The sequence below is a fragment of the Mus pahari genome, chromosome 12 (genome assembly GCF_900095145.1).
Source record: "Mus pahari chromosome 12, PAHARI_EIJ_v1.1, whole genome shotgun sequence".
NCBI lineage: Eukaryota > Metazoa > Chordata > Mammalia > Rodentia > Muridae > Mus > Mus pahari.
In genome coordinates, this window is record NC_034601.1 from 6,846,418 (window position 1) to 6,862,296 (window position 15,879).

General features: G+C 54.0%; 4 protein-coding genes and 1 long non-coding RNA gene across 5 annotated transcripts; 1 reads left to right on the forward strand and 4 right to left on the reverse strand.

Moving 5' to 3' along the window:
• Positions 1-1,289: 1,289 nt before the first annotated feature.
• Socs1 (suppressor of cytokine signaling 1) lies at positions 1,290-2,993 on the reverse strand. The gene is made up of 2 exons (XM_021209689.1): positions 2,894-2,993; positions 1,290-2,392 (listed from the first exon to the last, which is right to left on the reverse strand). Exon 2 carries the CDS (start codon positions 2,340-2,342, stop codon positions 1,704-1,706), a length of 639 nt encoding a protein of 212 aa, XP_021065348.1. The 5' UTR covers positions 2,343-2,392; positions 2,894-2,993; the 3' UTR covers positions 1,290-1,703.
• Positions 2,994-5,620: 2,627 nt separating this feature from the next.
• Positions 5,621-6,133, reverse strand: Tnp2 (transition protein 2). Its single transcript, XM_021209929.1, has 2 exons — positions 5,836-6,133; positions 5,621-5,637 (listed from the first exon to the last, which is right to left on the reverse strand). Exons 1-2 carry the CDS (start codon positions 6,128-6,130, stop codon positions 5,621-5,623), a joined length of 312 nt encoding a protein of 103 aa, XP_021065588.1. The 5' UTR covers positions 6,131-6,133.
• Positions 6,134-7,885: 1,752 nt separating this feature from the next.
• Prm3 (protamine 3) lies at positions 7,886-8,185 on the reverse strand. Its single transcript, XM_021208906.1, has one exon. The coding sequence runs from the start codon at positions 8,183-8,185 to the stop codon at positions 7,886-7,888; it is 300 nt and encodes a 99-aa protein (XP_021064565.1).
• A 182-nt stretch (positions 8,186-8,367) lies between these two features.
• LOC110329957 lies at positions 8,368-15,167 on the forward strand. The gene is made up of 4 exons (XR_002380933.1): positions 8,368-8,865; positions 13,505-13,674; positions 13,788-13,946; positions 15,026-15,167. It is a non-coding gene; the product is annotated as an uncharacterized LOC110329957 (long non-coding RNA).
• Positions 8,738-9,457, reverse strand: Prm2 (protamine 2). The gene is made up of 2 exons (XM_021209904.1): positions 9,092-9,457; positions 8,738-8,992 (listed from the first exon to the last, which is right to left on the reverse strand). Exons 1-2 carry the CDS (start codon positions 9,348-9,350, stop codon positions 8,928-8,930), a joined length of 324 nt encoding a protein of 107 aa, XP_021065563.1. The 5' UTR covers positions 9,351-9,457; the 3' UTR covers positions 8,738-8,927.
• Positions 15,168-15,879: the final 712 nt, after the last annotated feature.

Genomic DNA, 15,879 nt, shown 5'->3' on the forward strand with positions numbered 1-15,879 from the left:
GGCGACTGTTTTAAAGGTGACCTGGAACTGGTGAGTACCAGTACAAGCCAGGCAGCAGTGAGGCCTCACCCCAAGAGCTTTTCTTTGCCTTCCGGCCAGCCTGTTCCCCAAAGGCAGGGGCTTAACTCCCTGGTGAGTCCAGGTGTTAAGCAGGGGTTTCCCAGTTAGCGGCCCCCTCCCCCACCTCTGCACAGCACCACAGTACTCACCAGGTCTCTGCCCTTCGCCCTGCTAAGACTGAGAAGCAGCAAGGGAAGAACCTCATTCATTCACACAGCAGGTTTGGTCCTCTATGCTCTCTCCTCACCTCCCTGAAGGACTGGCCACGCTGGGCTGGAGGACCATAGCCCTTCTAAGGCTCCAGAGAAAACCCGGACAGTGTCAGTGTACCCAGAGCAGCCGCTTCCTCTGAATGTGATCATTAAGCATTAGGAAAGCTACTAGAAGTATGTCCCAGGCTGCATAAGTCACAGAACTCATGAAGATGATGTGGGATGTGGCCCCCTGATGACCAGCAAGCTCCAAGCATCTGTCTCAGAGCCAGCTAGGTCCTTTCTAGTGCCCTGCATGTGTCCTGGAACAGCCCTTCCAGCTGGGCTCCTGACAGCACCATTGCTTCAGAGGCCCAGAGGCGAAGGGAATTGCCCAAGCCACCAGCAGCACCCAGGCCTCTGCCACCACAGACCACAAAGCAGCTTTCTGGCTCCAAAAAAGTACACAAGGCAGAGTGGGGAGAGGAGAGACAGACAAGTCAAGCCAGCATGGCCCATCATCCCTCTGAAATGCCTTGATGGCTTGCAGAACCGCCACTCCTTCCAAAAACTCGGGGAGCCCTGGCCTCTCTGCCCCACCCTCTTCCTGGAAGTAGTTGTGGTCAGAGAAGCAAAGAAGTTTCCTCTCTGTCATCCATTTCAAATTGATGCAGGATGGACAGATAAAAGGCCCACCTCTCCAGGCCAGGAATGGTCTGGCGGCGGATTACCTGTCTCCTCTGTATACTGGGGGAGACACAGTACTCGGTGTCAGGGGCTGTCCCTGTAGGATTCCATCACAGGGATACCCGAGGCCAAGCGCGGATACTCAGGAGAGCTCAGACTAGAGCGGCCATCTTCCCAATCATAAACCAAAACTAGCCTGGAAGTTTGGTCCCCAGCACTGTGGGTGGAGCTGTGCACGATGCCTGACCCCCCCAGCATCCCCAAGACTTCAAGAAAGTCAATCTGTATTACCCCACTCCCAACACAGGATGTTTGGCCAAAACATACGCTCTAGGAATCTTTGTTTCTTTTAAAAAAAAACTTTCATAATAAAGTTTATTACCTAAACTGGCTGTAAAAATATAAAATAGGATATTCTGCACAGCAGAAAAATGAAGCCAGAGACCCTCCCCGACCCCTGGTTTGTGCAAAGATACTGGGAATATGTAAACATGGAGAGGTAGGAGTGGAGTTCAGGTCCTGGCCCCAGACACAAGCTGCTACAACCAGGGGGACCCGGAGGGAGCACCAGGAGGGGAGCACCCCCACCCCCCCAGAGGTGGGATGAGGTCTCCAGCCAGAAGTGGGAGGCATCTCACCCTCCACAACCACTCCCTCCGACCCAGGCGGGGAGGGCTCCCACGTGGTTCCAGAAAAATAATAATAATTAATAATAAGAAATAATAAGGCGTCCCCACTTAATGCTGCGGGCACAGCGGCAGCCGGTCAGATCTGGAAGGGGAAAGAACTCAGGTAGTCACGGAGTACCGGGTTAACAGGGATGCGCGCCAGGTTCTCGCGACCCACGGCGGCCACGATGCGCTGGCGACACAGCTCCTGCAGTGGCCGCACGCGGCGCTGGCGCAGCGGGGCCCCCAACATGCGGCGCGGCGCCGCCACGTAGTGCTCCAGCAGCTCGAAAAGGCAGTCGAAGGTCTCGCGGCTGCCGTCCAAGTGGAAGCGGCCGGCCTGGAAGTGCACGCGGATGCTCGTGGGGCCCGAAGCCATCTTCACGCTGAGCGCGAAGAAGCAGTTCCGTTGGCGACTGTCGCGCACCAAGAAGGTGCCCACGGGCTCGGCACGCAGCCGCTCGTGCGCCCCGTGCACGCTCAGGGGTCCCCAATAGAAGCCGCAAGCGTCAAGGAGCGCGCTGGTCCGCGTGATGCGCCGGTAATCGGAGTGGGAGCGGAAGGTGCGGAAGTGAGTGTCGCCCGGGGACGGGGCCGGGACCGCCGGGCAGGGCCGGGGACGCACGGGGGCCGCTGGCGAGGACGAAGACGAGGATGAGGAGGGCTCTGGCCGCCGTCGGGGCTCTGCTGCCGGGGAGATCGCATTGTCGGCTGCCACCTGGTTGCGTGCTACCATCCTACTCGAGGGGCCAGCTGGAGGGGTGGGCCATAGCGTCCGGGGCTGCGCTGATGGGGGAGACAGAGGCAGTGAGCCGGGCGTCCGGGTGGCACAGGCCGGCCAACAGACCCCAAGGAGCGAGGGCGGCACGCAGAATCCGCCCGGAGCTTGAGCCTCGGTGGGCTCATCTGCGAAGTAGGCCGTTCCTGTATGCGGAACCCTTCCAGACTGGCGGTGGAGCCCTGCCTCCCCGCGCGCGTGGAGAAGGGGGCGTGGAGAGGGGCCCGACTCCCGGCCGTCCCCGCTGGTGGCTAGTTGCCTCGCGGCTGCCGCCTACTGGCCACGCCGGGGACTGGAACCCGGGCGGACGATCAGGGCTCAGGGCCGGAGAGGAGGGGCTGATGGCGCCCCGCGCGCGCGAGGGGCCGCCTGGGCGAGCCGGGGGGACGGGCGCCAGAGGCGTGGCATCCTCGACCCTGCCATACAGTCTGCGAGGCTAGTCCTGCCGGGCTCTGCTCCCCGGCCTCCCATCCCCTCCCGCCTGCTCCCTCGCAGCTGCCTTGGCTCACCTGGCGGCAGGACGCGGGGCGCCGCGGCTGGGGGCTCCGGGGCGGCTGTCGCGCATGCTCCGGGGCTGGGAGCCGTGCTGCTGCCACGGCCGCAGTTCTCTCTGCTGCTGCCCGCCCCTGCATCAGGCTCTTAAACCAGGCTGGCCCCGCCCACAGCCCACCCCCGCTTTCGTTTTCTCTTTCCCGCAAGTCTATTCGGGTTCTCTCTAGACTCCTGCGGCTCTCCCTGAAGACGGTTCCCCTAACTTGGTTTCGCCTCGCACCTTCCCTCATTGGGACCTCTGGGGTTCCGGCTCCACCCGGAATCTTCTGTTCCGTGCCTGGGGTGCTTAGGACTTGGTGCCCGCTTTTTTGCTCTACCTTCGCCCCAAATCGCAGCCGGCCGGGTGGGATGCTAGCGCGGGGCTGACACGCCTCCTCCCCTCCGGGTGTCTGCATTCTTCTGGTTAGGGCTCCGCCTCGCCTGGACCCTATGCTCCCCAAGCAGCTCCTCCCTGCCAGGGTCCTTCCTGCCCAGGATCCGAAGGCCTTGGCAATCTCGACTCTTCTTGGAGCCCAGCTAGCTAGTCCTGGAGACCTGTGTGGCCGCCGCCCTCCTCCAGAGCCGCGTGCGGGCCCCTCCCGTTGGTCACTCGGCCTGGCCTTGGCTTGGGCTTCCCAGGAAGCGGTGGCCTGACCGCATTGGCTTCAAAGGAAGCCTAAGGCGGTGCGGGAGGGGCGCCCCCGCTCCCGGCTGAGTTCCTCGGAAACCGGGCGGGGTTGGGCTGGGTTCCCAGGGGCCTGGACTCACTCTCTGCACTCTTACTACGTGGGCAGCCAGAGAAACTGAGGCCCCGGGCGGGGCTGTGATTCCAAAAAAAAAAAAAAAAAAAAAAGATATAATCCCCAAACTTTGCCTTCCTAGCTTTTCAATCTTAAACATCTGCCTGCACAAGGGTTCTCATGGCCCGTGCACACCTTGGCTTGGGATCCAGGCAGTCAGACCTATCATTAGGACACTGTGTGGTTTCGTGATTCAGTTTGTCCTGAAAGGCCAAGAGTGGGTGCCTGGCTGACGATGTTTATGAATGAAGGCGGATGAGGTTCGCGTGCAGGCTTCCCTGTGCTCACAGTGACGCACACTGCCCTCTACAGGTTTCTCTGTTAGCTGTCAGGCGGTTCCTCTGAAGCTCTGAGGCCAAGTCCTCCTGGTCTCCCTGGCCCGATTTCCCCAGGCTGAGCCCAGAGCGCCATATTTCATCCTAAGCACAACCAAACTTGTCTTGCGGTGCTTGAATTTGTGTGGCTGTAGCTGGTAGTGGGTCACTAGGTGAGGCCTTTGATGTTCCCATCGAAGATGCTGAGCAGTGCTGGCCAGGAGTGGGGTAGCCATGGTCAGTCTATCCATCCCCATCACCCACCAAGAGTAAAGGCTGGACTTGTTGCACTGCCTCCCTCTAGCGTGTCTCATAGCCTAGACTGGCCTTTCTGGTCTGGCTAGCAGTAATGCTTGTACCACCCTAACCCTAACGTAGCACTCGGGTTGGTGAACTCCATCCCCAGACTGTGCTCCCAGCCCAGGTAAAGTGTGAGGGAAACCTCTTGGTGTACAGTATCCCCTTGGGACTTTGCAGGAGGATTGGCGCTGAGGTGGGTGGCAAGGCTGGGCTGGCTCCTGCAGTCCTGCCTCCCTGCCAGGCTCTTGGCAGACCTTTTCAGAAGTATAAATAGATGGCTCCAGGCCTCCACCTCTGCCCACTCTCAGATCTACCCTCCTCCTCAGTCAGAGGGTGTGTCCTCTCACCCCACCCCTAGCTAGCCCTCTCCCATCCATCACATTCCAGTGATGCAGTCTTTATATGCCAGGGATCTGATTCATTGCCCCTACCCACTGCATACTGCCCCACTGATGGTATTAAGGTCTCCATCTAAGTACAGGGAGGGTCAAGCTGTCTTTGAAACCAGTTTCTAAAAGTTGGGGATGGGTATATAGCTGCTTCCTGACCCACCCCCAGGGGTCCAGAGAGCCCAGTGCCCACTGGACAGTGGCTGCCACTGTAGGGTCCTGCAGGCTTAGATGCAAACCTAGCCTGCAAGCCACCCTTTTTCTAGCATTCACAGTGTCCTGCTGGGAAGGACTGCCCACTGCCCCGTGTGTGATTTTGAAAGTGCCAACAACGCAGATGGGAAAAAGGGAGGGACTGGGTGATTATTGTGCAGTGAGGTAGCCTTTCCCAGTTCTGGGAAAGCACTTGTTCAGTTCCCTGAACTTGGTCCGTTAGCCAAGCAATGCTGCCCTGCTGTCATGTCTGTGCTGGGTACGCTTGCGTACAGGCATCCCTTGTGGATGCTTAAAAAACAAAAAAACAAACTGCGGACTTGGGCTGGAGAGATAGCCCAGCGGTTAAGAGCACTGACTGCTCTTCCAGAGGTTTCACATTCAATTCCCAGCAACCACATGGCGGCTCACAACCATCTGTAATGGGATCTGATGCCCTCTCCTGGTGTGTCTGAAGACAGTGACAGTGTACTCACATATAAAAACAAAAAAACAAAATATTTTATGTTTTTTGTTTTTTTAAAAAAAGCTGCTGACTCAAGGCTAGTCTTCCAGGGTACAAGCTTTAATCCATGTTGCATAGAAATTGCTGCAGTGACATGTTCCTGTAACATCATCATCCCAACATTCCCCTAGTGATGGCTATTTCTTTTTGGGATCAAATGGACACAGGAACATCCTGGAGTGTGTCACTTGTATCTTCGCCCTAAAAGACAGGAATGGAAAAAGAACCTTTAATGCCTGTCTGTTCCCCCTCCACTCCTCTCCCCCACCCCCAGTCCATTCCACTCTTCATCTGGAAACCAATTGAATGCCTGTAGCTCGGGTAAGCCAGCTGACCGCCTGGACAGCCTTGCCTGCGTTCCCTTGTCCCTGCTCGCCCACGACCCGACTTGGCAGGTACCTGAGCTACGCCTCTTAGCTCTGTGAGTCCGCTTCCGCCTCCTGACCGCCTTTCTCTTGCTCACTTTCCCTTCCAAGGTCTTCCTGTTCTTGGAGCAACTGCCGCGGTGTCTGGGTCTTGAAGGTGAGTGTCGAGAGTGCATGGATGGCTTGGGGTGCTTCATCGGAGGGCCGGGGCTGGGACTAGAACTCCGGCAGTGGTGGCTGCAGGTGCATTGGTTGCACTGGTTACTGGTGTGACTTTGAGGCCGAGAGGAGCTGTGGGGGTGGGAATGAGCGGTGGGAAGGCTCTGCATCTTGGTGTCCGTGGGAGGCCACACTCGGAGGGCAGAGACTGTCTCCTCCTCCTCCCAGCAGGCCCAGCTTTGGGGAGTCCCCACAGCCCCTAGTTATATAGCTGGGCCGATTATGATGGCACAGGCCACAGAGGGTGACAGGTATGGCAAAACCCTGCCTTTCACCCTCACCCAGGGCGGGGCAGTTTTTAGGGTCCGTCCTGTGGGTCAGGTCAGATTGTGCTGAGCCCACATCTCAGATCTGCCGCTTCCTTGTTTCACCTTTGTGTGTCCCTTCTTTCTACTCCAGTCCTCCCTCCTCACAGTGATATCAACGCCAGGAGAAGTAACAGAGGATTTATATCATGAGGTTAGCTAAAGATCAGCTTATAGTCTGTGCTCGAAGGCCTCAAGACAGCTGCAGAGTTCTGCTTTCCACCTGGCCTACCATAGGAAGTAGACCAGTGTGTGGGCAGTGAGCCACTGTGCCCTGATTGGATAGCATCTTAGGCCAAGGGCTTGCAAAGTGATTAGGGGCCCAGAAGCTGGGAGGTTAAGGGTCAGGTTCACAGAACTGAAATCTGATCTTGGGTACCCCATGGGCTCCCTCAGTCTTACATGACCCCCCATTCTCAGCCTGGGAAGCTTTGAGTCCTGTCGGCCTTTGCTTCAGTACCCAGCCTAGAAAAGGCAAGGTCAAGTCGTATTGTACTAGAACCACCTGTGATCAGACACTTTTGTAGGAGATGATGCTGCCCACATGGCCTGGCCAAGCTTTGGTACTCCTGAAGAACTGCCTCTCACCACCCATTTACTGGCATGGGTCTTTATATTCAGAGTGTGTGTGTGTGTGTGTGTGTGTGTTCAGAACTCAACACGTTCCTTCACCTTCTGAGATGGTCTCAGCTCAACGAATCTTCTCCAGAGTTCTGGGATTCCAGTTCTAAGTTCACTTTTAAATAAACATGCCAGTTGGCACATTGTGAAACTGCCTGATTTAATGAGCCCCGTCCACTCTGTTCATCTTTTGCAGCCAGCTTTGTGGGAGCATCCCACATTAGCGGGCTGAATGGTAGCTTCCCTTCCCAAGATCTGTGTGTCCACATTCTTGCTGGACCCACCATTGGATGTGAAGGCCTGTACAAGGCCCATGTCCAAGGCCCTGGGTTTGATGTGCAGGTTGGGCTAGTACACAGCCAGCCCTGAGGCCTGTGCTGTTCCTATGGGAGAACTGGCCACACGTGAAGGACATATTTGAGTCTCTGGCATGTGTGTTTTTTGTTTTGCATGAACTTTGGACCCTATCAACCTTCCCCAAACCCACTTGGAGACCTTAGGATTCCTTGCCCCTCCCCTAACGTTTCACTGGGTTTCACTTCCCAGGTCCCCAGAGCCCTCAGTGACAGGGTGGGTGAAAGCCAAGTGCTGAGAGGGCCTCCTTAGGAGTTAATAGATGGGACTGAGACCTCAGCCTTTCCTCTGTGCTTCCCTGCCTACATCCACATCCTCCCTTGTTGTCCTCCAGCCTCATCTCTGTTCTAGCCCACCCAGTGCTACATAGAGCCTGAATCAAAACATATCCTCCAGCTCTGACAGCACCCCCGGTGAGACATTCAGCTAGGCACACTATGTTCTCACACAAACACAAACACACACATACACACACACACACACACACACACACACACACACAGAGAGAGAGAAAGAGGGAGACCAAGAAAGTTCCATGGAGACTATTCTTTTCTGAATGTCCTCTTCCTCTGGCGTGGCAATGGCTCAGGAGTGTGTCTGCTTGGGCTCAGGACTTGGCTGGGCCTCCGCATCCTCGGCGCTCTCTTGCTTTTCGGGCTCCATCAGCAGCAGCTTGCCCTTCACCGGGATCTGCTCCTCCTCCTCCTCTTCCTCCTCTTCCTCCTCCTCCTCCTCCTCCTCTTCCTCGCCCTCTGATGACAGGGAAAAGTTGTCTTGACTCACACAGGCCACGAGCTTCTTCATGGAGGACTCGTGGCCATGGCTGTGACCTGTGTTCTGGGCTGGGCCATGGCCAGTGCTGAGCTTGGCACAGCGGGAACCCATCACCCACTCCTGTCTCTCTGGACTGGAGGGAGGCAGCCTGGGTTGTGGGAGGGTGTAAGGCTGGTGGGTGTGGCGCTGACCTCACAAAGGCTCCAAGGCACCACCCTCCTCCCACCCCAGAACTTGGAGCTGCCCTTACATTTTCCAGGAACCCTGGTTCAGATGGCCCAATGAGCCGGAATGATTGGGGGTAGAGTAGACGCCGGAGAGGGCACAAACTAGATCTATGGGCAGGGACAGGAGCTGAACAAGTTTACTCATGTGCTGGGAAGATGGTCTCAGTTCAGCATCACACCACCCCGCAGCACCCCCCCCCGCAACACCCCCCCGCAACACCCCACCCCATTCCAGCTCTTCATGTTCAGTTCACACTTCCCCTTAAATATTGGTAGTAAGGATGCTTGGATTTGGCCAATTTGGCCACCTATCCATGGTTCGGGTCACTTCCTGACAGTAGCTGTAGGGGTGGACCTTGTTTTCCCTAGTCCCCTTCCCTCAGGCCCCTTCCCTCAGGCCCACAGTGTGGATGAAAAGGAGACAGCAGTCAGGGAATCTCGTGTCAAGCTTTATTTGGCAGGTGGCTTTGCTCAGTACTCAGATCTCGTGGCTCCTTGGCAGCTCAGGGCTCAGACATCGAAATGGAATGGTGGTGTGGCCTCACGTTGACGTTGCTTGGGCAGGTGACTATTTCTTGGGCAGGTGGCTTCCTTGGCTCCAGGCAGAATGGACAGGCCTGGGGAGTTTAGTGGTAGTGCCTCCTACATTTCCTGCACCTGCATCTCCTCCTCCTTCGGGATCTTCTGCAGCCTGTGGAAAGGAAAGTCGAAGTTTACTAGGCTGCCCGGAAGGCAGCAGGGTTTCGATGGGCAGCAGAGGTGGCCAGGGGCTCGGCTGTGGGGTGCTTACCTCTGCGATGCCGCCTCCTTTGGCCGCAGGAGTGTCTCCTCCGCCTTCTGCATGACCGACCCCTCTTGTGGATCCTATGCAGCCTCTTACGAGAGCAGCGCCTGTGTCTGTGGTGGTGGTGGCCCCTGTGTGCCCTCCCATAGTCCTCCACGCGCTCTGGGCTCAGCCCTTGCCCCTGCCCCTGCTCCTCACGTTCATGGTCTTGCCCAGGCCCCTGGTGGGGTCCCTCACTGGGGCTCCTCATTCGGTAGCGAACCATGGTGCCAGGAGATCAAGAGGTTCTGGATTGAGGCTGCAGCTGACCTGGATTGGAGGAGGAGAAACGGAAGCCTGCCCACCCGCTCTTGGTGGTGATGATGGTCTGGTGTTTGAGGCTCTCAGAGGGCTCATATATAAAGGTGGACCCCACTGTGACCTGTCGGCCCACCCCTGATTGATTGTTCCCACCCTGCCCAGTCCCCTCTGTGAGGGCGGCACAGGATTTGCAGCACCGGCTGGCAGCTTGGGAGCAGGGGCCAAGTTACCCATCTTGCTTTGCAGCCCTTGTAGCATGCTGACTCATTTAATGAAGGATGACCTTGAACTTCTAACCCTGGTTGGAATCACATGTGTGTGCTTCCATGTCCTGGGCATGCAGTGTTGGAGATGCAGCCCATGCATGGCCTTGGTTGGGCATTCAAGGAAGCACTCTACCAACTCCTAGCCCAGTCCGTGCCATTATCCTGCCAGGCACTGGCCAAAGCTTCCCACCCACTCCATGTGCATTAAGGACACACACATTACTACTGAAATGGACAATGTAACATATCTTCCCATGGGGGAAACTGAGGCACAGATAAAGCTCTGGCCCTACTTGTCCTTAACTGGCTATCTTAGATCTTGCTAACCAGGTGTGAGACGTTTTTCGAGACAGGGTTTCTCTGTGTAGCCCTGGTTGTCCTGGAACTCACTCTGTAGACCAGGCTGGCCTTGAACTCAGAAATCCGCCTGCCTCTGCCTTACATGATTACAGGCATGTGCCACCACTGCCCGGCGACTTTTCTTGATTCTCAACTCTACCTCCCTGATGAATTTTGACCCAACATGGTGGTTTTGGTACCTTGTATCTGAAGTCCAGAATCAGAAAGGTGTGGGAGTGGGGCAGAGGGACACAGTCCCTCATAATTCTTGAATCTGAGCCTGTCACCATGACAGGACAATGAGCAGTTAGTAGTGTGTGCCTAGCTTACATAAGGTCTAAACTAGGTGCAAAAGGTACACACTGCATCCTTTGCTGCACAGCCTAGTAATTTCAGCCTATGGAAGAGTACGGAGAACACAGTAGATGGCTACTCTTGCTGGAAGATAATAAAGTTTGATTTGTTACTGTGGCCATTGGAACATAGTGGGAAACACAACTTGGCACATGCCAGGCCACAGGATTGGGTCAAGGACTCCCAGTCTTGGATACTCCAAGGCAATTCTTATAAGGGCTGAAGCTGGCTTACAGTTTCAGAGGTTCAGTCCATTATGGTGGGAAGTATGGCATCATCCAGGTTGACTTGGTGCTGGAGCTGAGAGTTCTTCATCTTATTCCAAAGGCAAGCAGAAGACTGGCATCCTCAGGAGTCTCTAAACCCATCCCCACAGTGACACACTTCCTCCAACAAGGCCACACCTACTCCAACAAGGCCACACCTCCTAATAGTGCCACTCCCTGGACCCCCATATGCTTGTTCAAACACATGAATCTTTGGGGGCAATACCTACCCATTATATTAGTCCAACTTCAAAAGTTCTATATAGTCTATAATAGTCTCAACAATGCTAAATGTCCAAACTCTCTGTTAACTGTGATCCCCTCTAAAGACAAAGCCAAAAAGCAGATCACATACCTCCCCCATCTCACAGGATATGCATTACCGTTCCAAAATGTCATAGTAAGAAAATACTGAACCAAAGCAAAACCAAAAACCAGCTACTCCAAACTGATCCCCAATACCTTTCATCCTTGTTGACTACTCTCGGCAGATATGGCATTCAGCAGCAACAAACTCTTCTCTTGGGCTGGTTCCACTCCATGTTAGCAGCTTTCCTCAGCAGGTATCCCATAACTCTGACATCTCTCACATGAGGTCAGAGGTCAGAGGTCTCCAAGGCAACTTTACTTGTTCTAGTGTCTGGGATCCACGCATAATCTTCTGGGCTCCTCAAAAGGGCTTGGGTCATTTCTCCAGCTCCTCTGTAGCACTGTAGGCTCTGGTTGACACCACTCCACTGCTGCTGCTGTTCTTGGTGATCATCCCATGGTGATGGCATCTCCAACATGCTAGGGTTTTCCACTGCAACTAGGCTTCACCAATAGCCTTTCTTAGGATCCCTTCATGGTGCCAGGCCTCACCTTGCCAAGCATGGCCCTTTCAGTCCTGGCCCATCAACTGCAACTGAGGCTGCACCTTTATCAATAGCCTTCCCTCGTCTCTCACAGTGTCAAACCTCGTCTGTTCTCCATGACCCCTTCATGCCTTCAAAACCAGCACCACACACATATCTTACACATTACCAAGTCCAGCTGTAGCACAAGGTACAACTTTATCTCTGGAACAGTTTTTTTGTGCTGGTCTCTTCTTAATCACTGCTAATTTCTTAGCTCCTGCTAACTAGCATTAATTGTCCCAGTAGTCTCCTATTTTTGACTCTAAAGCCAGAGCCCCCATGGCTGAAGCTGCCCAGTTTTGCTGCTTGCTGGGGCTGAGGCATGGCCCCTTGTTCTATTGCATCCTCATTGCCTAGGCTTGGCTGTCCTAGAACTTGTTCTGTACATTGACCTTGAACTTAAGAGATCTGCTTGCCTTTGTCTCCTGGGATTAAAAATGTGTACCACCATGCGTAGGCCTAAACTCTTCATGGCCACTATTTCTCAAGATCTAGATCAGAAGGGTCTGTGTCCTCCAGCCTCAAGATCTGGATCATAAGTGTGCCCTCCATTTATGGATTGTAAAGTATTCCAGATTAAAAATCCAAATGAAAATGTCTAGCCTTGTTCAACTGTAAACACAAACAACCTTAGCTGGGTGGGATCTTGTCCTGGCATCCTCAGGCAGCTGGGAGTCTCTAAACCCATCCCCACAGTGACACACTTCCTCCAGCAAGGCCACACATACTCCAAGGTCACACCTCCTAATAGTGCCACTCCCTGAACCCCATATGCTTGTTCAAACACATGAATCTTTGGGGGCAATACCTGCCCATTATATTACTCCAACTTCAAAAGTTGGTGTGTTTATCTCCTTAAATGAAGGATTCGGCTTTATTTTACTTCCTGGTGCCCCTTTACTCTTTGAACCATTCATTTTGTATTTTTCTTTTCCAAGCTTGCTATGCTCGATCAAAATGCTCTTCATGAGAGTAAACCAGAGACCAAAGTCTAATTGAGGCTTCCTTTTTTTTTTTTTTTTTTTTTTTTTGGTTTTTTGAGTCAGGGTTTCTCTGTGTAGCCCTGGCTGTCCTGGAACTCACTTTGTAGACCAGGCTGGCCTCGAACTTAGAAATCTGCCTGCCTGTGCCTCCTGAGTGCTGGGATTAAAGGCGTGAGCCACCACACCCGGCTAGGCTTCCTTAATTCAAACATATCTCTACCTTAACCTTAGGCCGATTCTTCAGACAAGGCAAAAAGCAACCACAGGTAGAGTTCGAATCACCCTCAGCACCAATGTCTTCCATATTCCTACTAGGATGGCCTGTTGTTCCTCACTTAGAGCATTCTACTGCTTTTATAATCCCAAGTCCTAAAATCCATATTCCTCCAAACAAAAGCATGGTCAGGCCTATCACAGCAATACCCCACTCCCAATACCAACTTAGTGTTTAACACTTCATTGGGGCTGGCTTACAGTTTCAAAGGTTCAGTCCATTATGGTGGGAAGCATGGCATCATCCAGGCTGAAAGTTCTGCAGACAGAAGACTGGCATCCTCAGGCAGCTTGGAAGATGCTCCCCACAGTTCCAACAAGCCCACACCTACTCCAGCAAGGCCACTCCCTGGCCAAGCATTGAAACCACCATACCCAGCTTCTGCTTAGGTGGCCTCTGTCCCAAGAAACTCAGCTGTGGCCTTATGTCTCAAGAGCAGTTAGAATGACTTGCCCGACTTTGACAGTCTTTTTGTGGTTGGGGCTCAAGACCCCTCATGTCTGCCATTGGTGAAACCTTGTGCACAGAGGTCCTCAGACACATGTCTCCCCTACACCTTTCTGGGGCAAGATCTGTGCAGGTGGCTGGGTAGTCAATATTGAGAATTCTTTTTGAAGCCCTTCCCATTTGACCAATCATGTCCCCTAACCACATCCGCGCACCCCTCCCCGAGCCCAAGGACCAAGAAGCAGGAATGGGATGAGTTTTCAACATTTATTGACAGGTGGCATTGTTCCTTAGCAGGCTCCTGTTTTTCATCGGACAGTGGCATTTTTCAAGATGTGGCGAGATGCTCTTGAAGTCTGGTAAAATTCTCAGGCAGGAGTTTTGATGGACTTGCTATTCTGTGCATCTAGTATTTTTTACACCTTATGGTGTATGAGCGGCGGCGACGGCAGCATCCTAGAAAGGTAAGAAAAGTGATGAGAGAGACTCCCAGACTTTCCAGTCATGCACCCCCCCCCCACACACACACACCCAGCCTAGCCCAGCCCTCTGCTCACTTTGCCTCCTCCGCCGGCAGCATCGCCTCCTCCGTCTGCGACATCTTCGCCTGCGACGGCGGCATCTGCTCCTGCTTTTGCTGCGGCAGCATCGGTACCTGGCCATGGTGCTGGCTTGGCCTGGAGCTGGCTCAGAGCAGGGGACACCACCTGAGTCGAGCCAGCCAACCTGTGAGCAGGTGGAATTTTGTGGGCTGTGGCTGGGGAGCCAGCACCCTCTTCCTCTTATAGATACTAGTGGCCCCTAGGGATTATGAAGTCAAAGAGGACCAGGACCTCACAGACCATGGCCAGTGAGGACCTGTACCATGTCCAAATATGGGCATGAGAGGGCTGGGCAGGGCTTTGGCATCAGGAGTTGCTTGTGTCACAGTCAAGAAGTGACAAGGATGGCATCCACTTGAGCATTCAGTCAGTCACTCAGCTTAGGTGCTAAGTGCCACACGCCTGCTTCTGGGCTAGGTCCCGACAGATAACCCAAGGCCAGGCAGGTGGGTGAAACAGCCACATGGAATGGAACTGTGAAAAGCACACATCTCCAGACTGCTCAGAGGGTGCTGCTGAGGGGACTCGACATTTTAAGAAATTATCCAAAGCCCCAGTGGGGCACTGACAGACAAATCCAGAGGGTCTCAGAGTTGCAGGGGGAATGGGCTCTACTAAAACACTGGGGCCCCATCAGGTGCTTCAGGTATACATGGGAGCCACATGGATGCAGGCCAGTGTTTGGACTGAGGAAGGTGTTGGACATTACTAGACAGGAGGTGAACGTGGGTGCTGCTACTGGCCACTGCTCCCAGGAGCGAGCTTCCTGCCGTGTTGCCTCACAGCCTGAGCGGGAAGCTGAAAGGTGGACAGGAAACAGAGAGGGCGGCTCAGGAGGTGAGCGGGGTAGCAACAGGGAATTGGCTGAGGTGGAGAGGAACCTCACTGTGCCCCCATGAACTCTTGGTGTATAGAGGATTGCAGTTCATATTAGACTTGGCATCTGGTCAAGAGAAGTAGCATGGGATGAAAAACCAGAGGCCCACCATGTCCTGGGGACACACGGGTAGGCAGAAGGGTGACAGGCACCTTTTGGGGGGAGGGGTGTTTCGAGACAGGGTTTCTCTGTGTAGCCCTGGCTGTCCTAGAACTCACTCTGTAGACCAGGCTGGCCTTGAACTCGGAAATCTACCTGCCCCTGCCTCCCAAGTGCTGGGATTAAAGGCATGTGCTACCACTGCCTGGCTTTATTTTCTTTTATTTTATTGGATAGGCACCTTCTTGACAGCTGCTTCTCAATGTTTCTGAAGTATCTAAAGATGCAGAGGGGACCGCGAAGCGGGGAGCAAGCAGATGTGTGGGGATGTGAAAAGTGTATGGAGAAGGCCTCAAACAAACATCACCTTTCCCATCAATGGCTCAGGCTTCTTTCACTCTGCCTTCGAGTTCTTTTTGTTCTCACAGTTGCCTCCCCAGCCAAGAACTGGCCTTTACTGGACAGTTGTGCCATCTGTGGACTACTCTAAAGCCTCTAGGCAAAGGCACTGAGTAGATAGAAGAAAGTGGTAAGCCAGGCCCAGTTTGTGTGGTAAGCCAGGCCCCATGCTGTGGGTGTTTCTCACACAAAACCTGGTTTGTTTGTTTTTTTCCATAGCTCAGGGTTGAGCTTGAATTTTCAAGTTTGAACAAAGGTGGACGAAAGGCTAGTGCTGGCCTTCTGGAAACCCAGTCTCACCCACTGTCCAAGCACGAGGGAAAAGTGGGTGGAATAAAGGTGTTACCTCACACCTAACCGCTGTCCCAAATCAACCCACATAGCTTCAGAGCACTTTTAAGCCTAGGACAAAATGAGGCTCTAGGGAAGTTGGGGAAGGTTCAAGCTCCCAACCCACAGCCTCCAGCGAGATGTCCTCCAGCTTCAGGCCCCTCAGGCTGCAGTGGGTGGGTCTGAGTGGGCCAGCACTGATGTTCACTGGATGGGACATTTAAAGAGTTGTCAATGCGTGTGCCTGCCTCAGAATATCACATCTTCAGCCATTGAAACCTGCAGTGTGCTCCCCGCTCCCCAACCTTGGCCCTGCAGTCGACGTAATCTTTTTTTTTTTTTTTTTTTTTTTTTTTTTTTTT

Coding starts and splice junctions, on each gene's coding strand:
- Socs1 (XM_021209689.1), bottom strand. CDS start 2,342: ATGGTAGCACGCAACCAGGTGGCAGCCGACAATGCGATCTCCCCGGCA.
- Prm3 (XM_021208906.1), bottom strand. CDS start 8,185: ATGGGTTCCCGCTGTGCCAAGCTCAGCACTGGCCATGGCCCAGCCCAG.
- Tnp2 (XM_021209929.1), bottom strand. CDS start 6,130: ATGCAGAGCCTTCCCACCGCTCATTCCCACCCCCACAGCTCCTCTCGG.
- Prm2 (XM_021209904.1), bottom strand. CDS start 9,350: ATGGTTCGCTACCGAATGAGGAGCCCCAGTGAGGGACCCCACCAGGGG. Junction 8,993..9,091: donor AAGGAGGCGGCATCGCAGAG/GTAAGCACCCCA, acceptor TCCTTTCCACAG/GCTGCAGAAGATCCCGAAGG.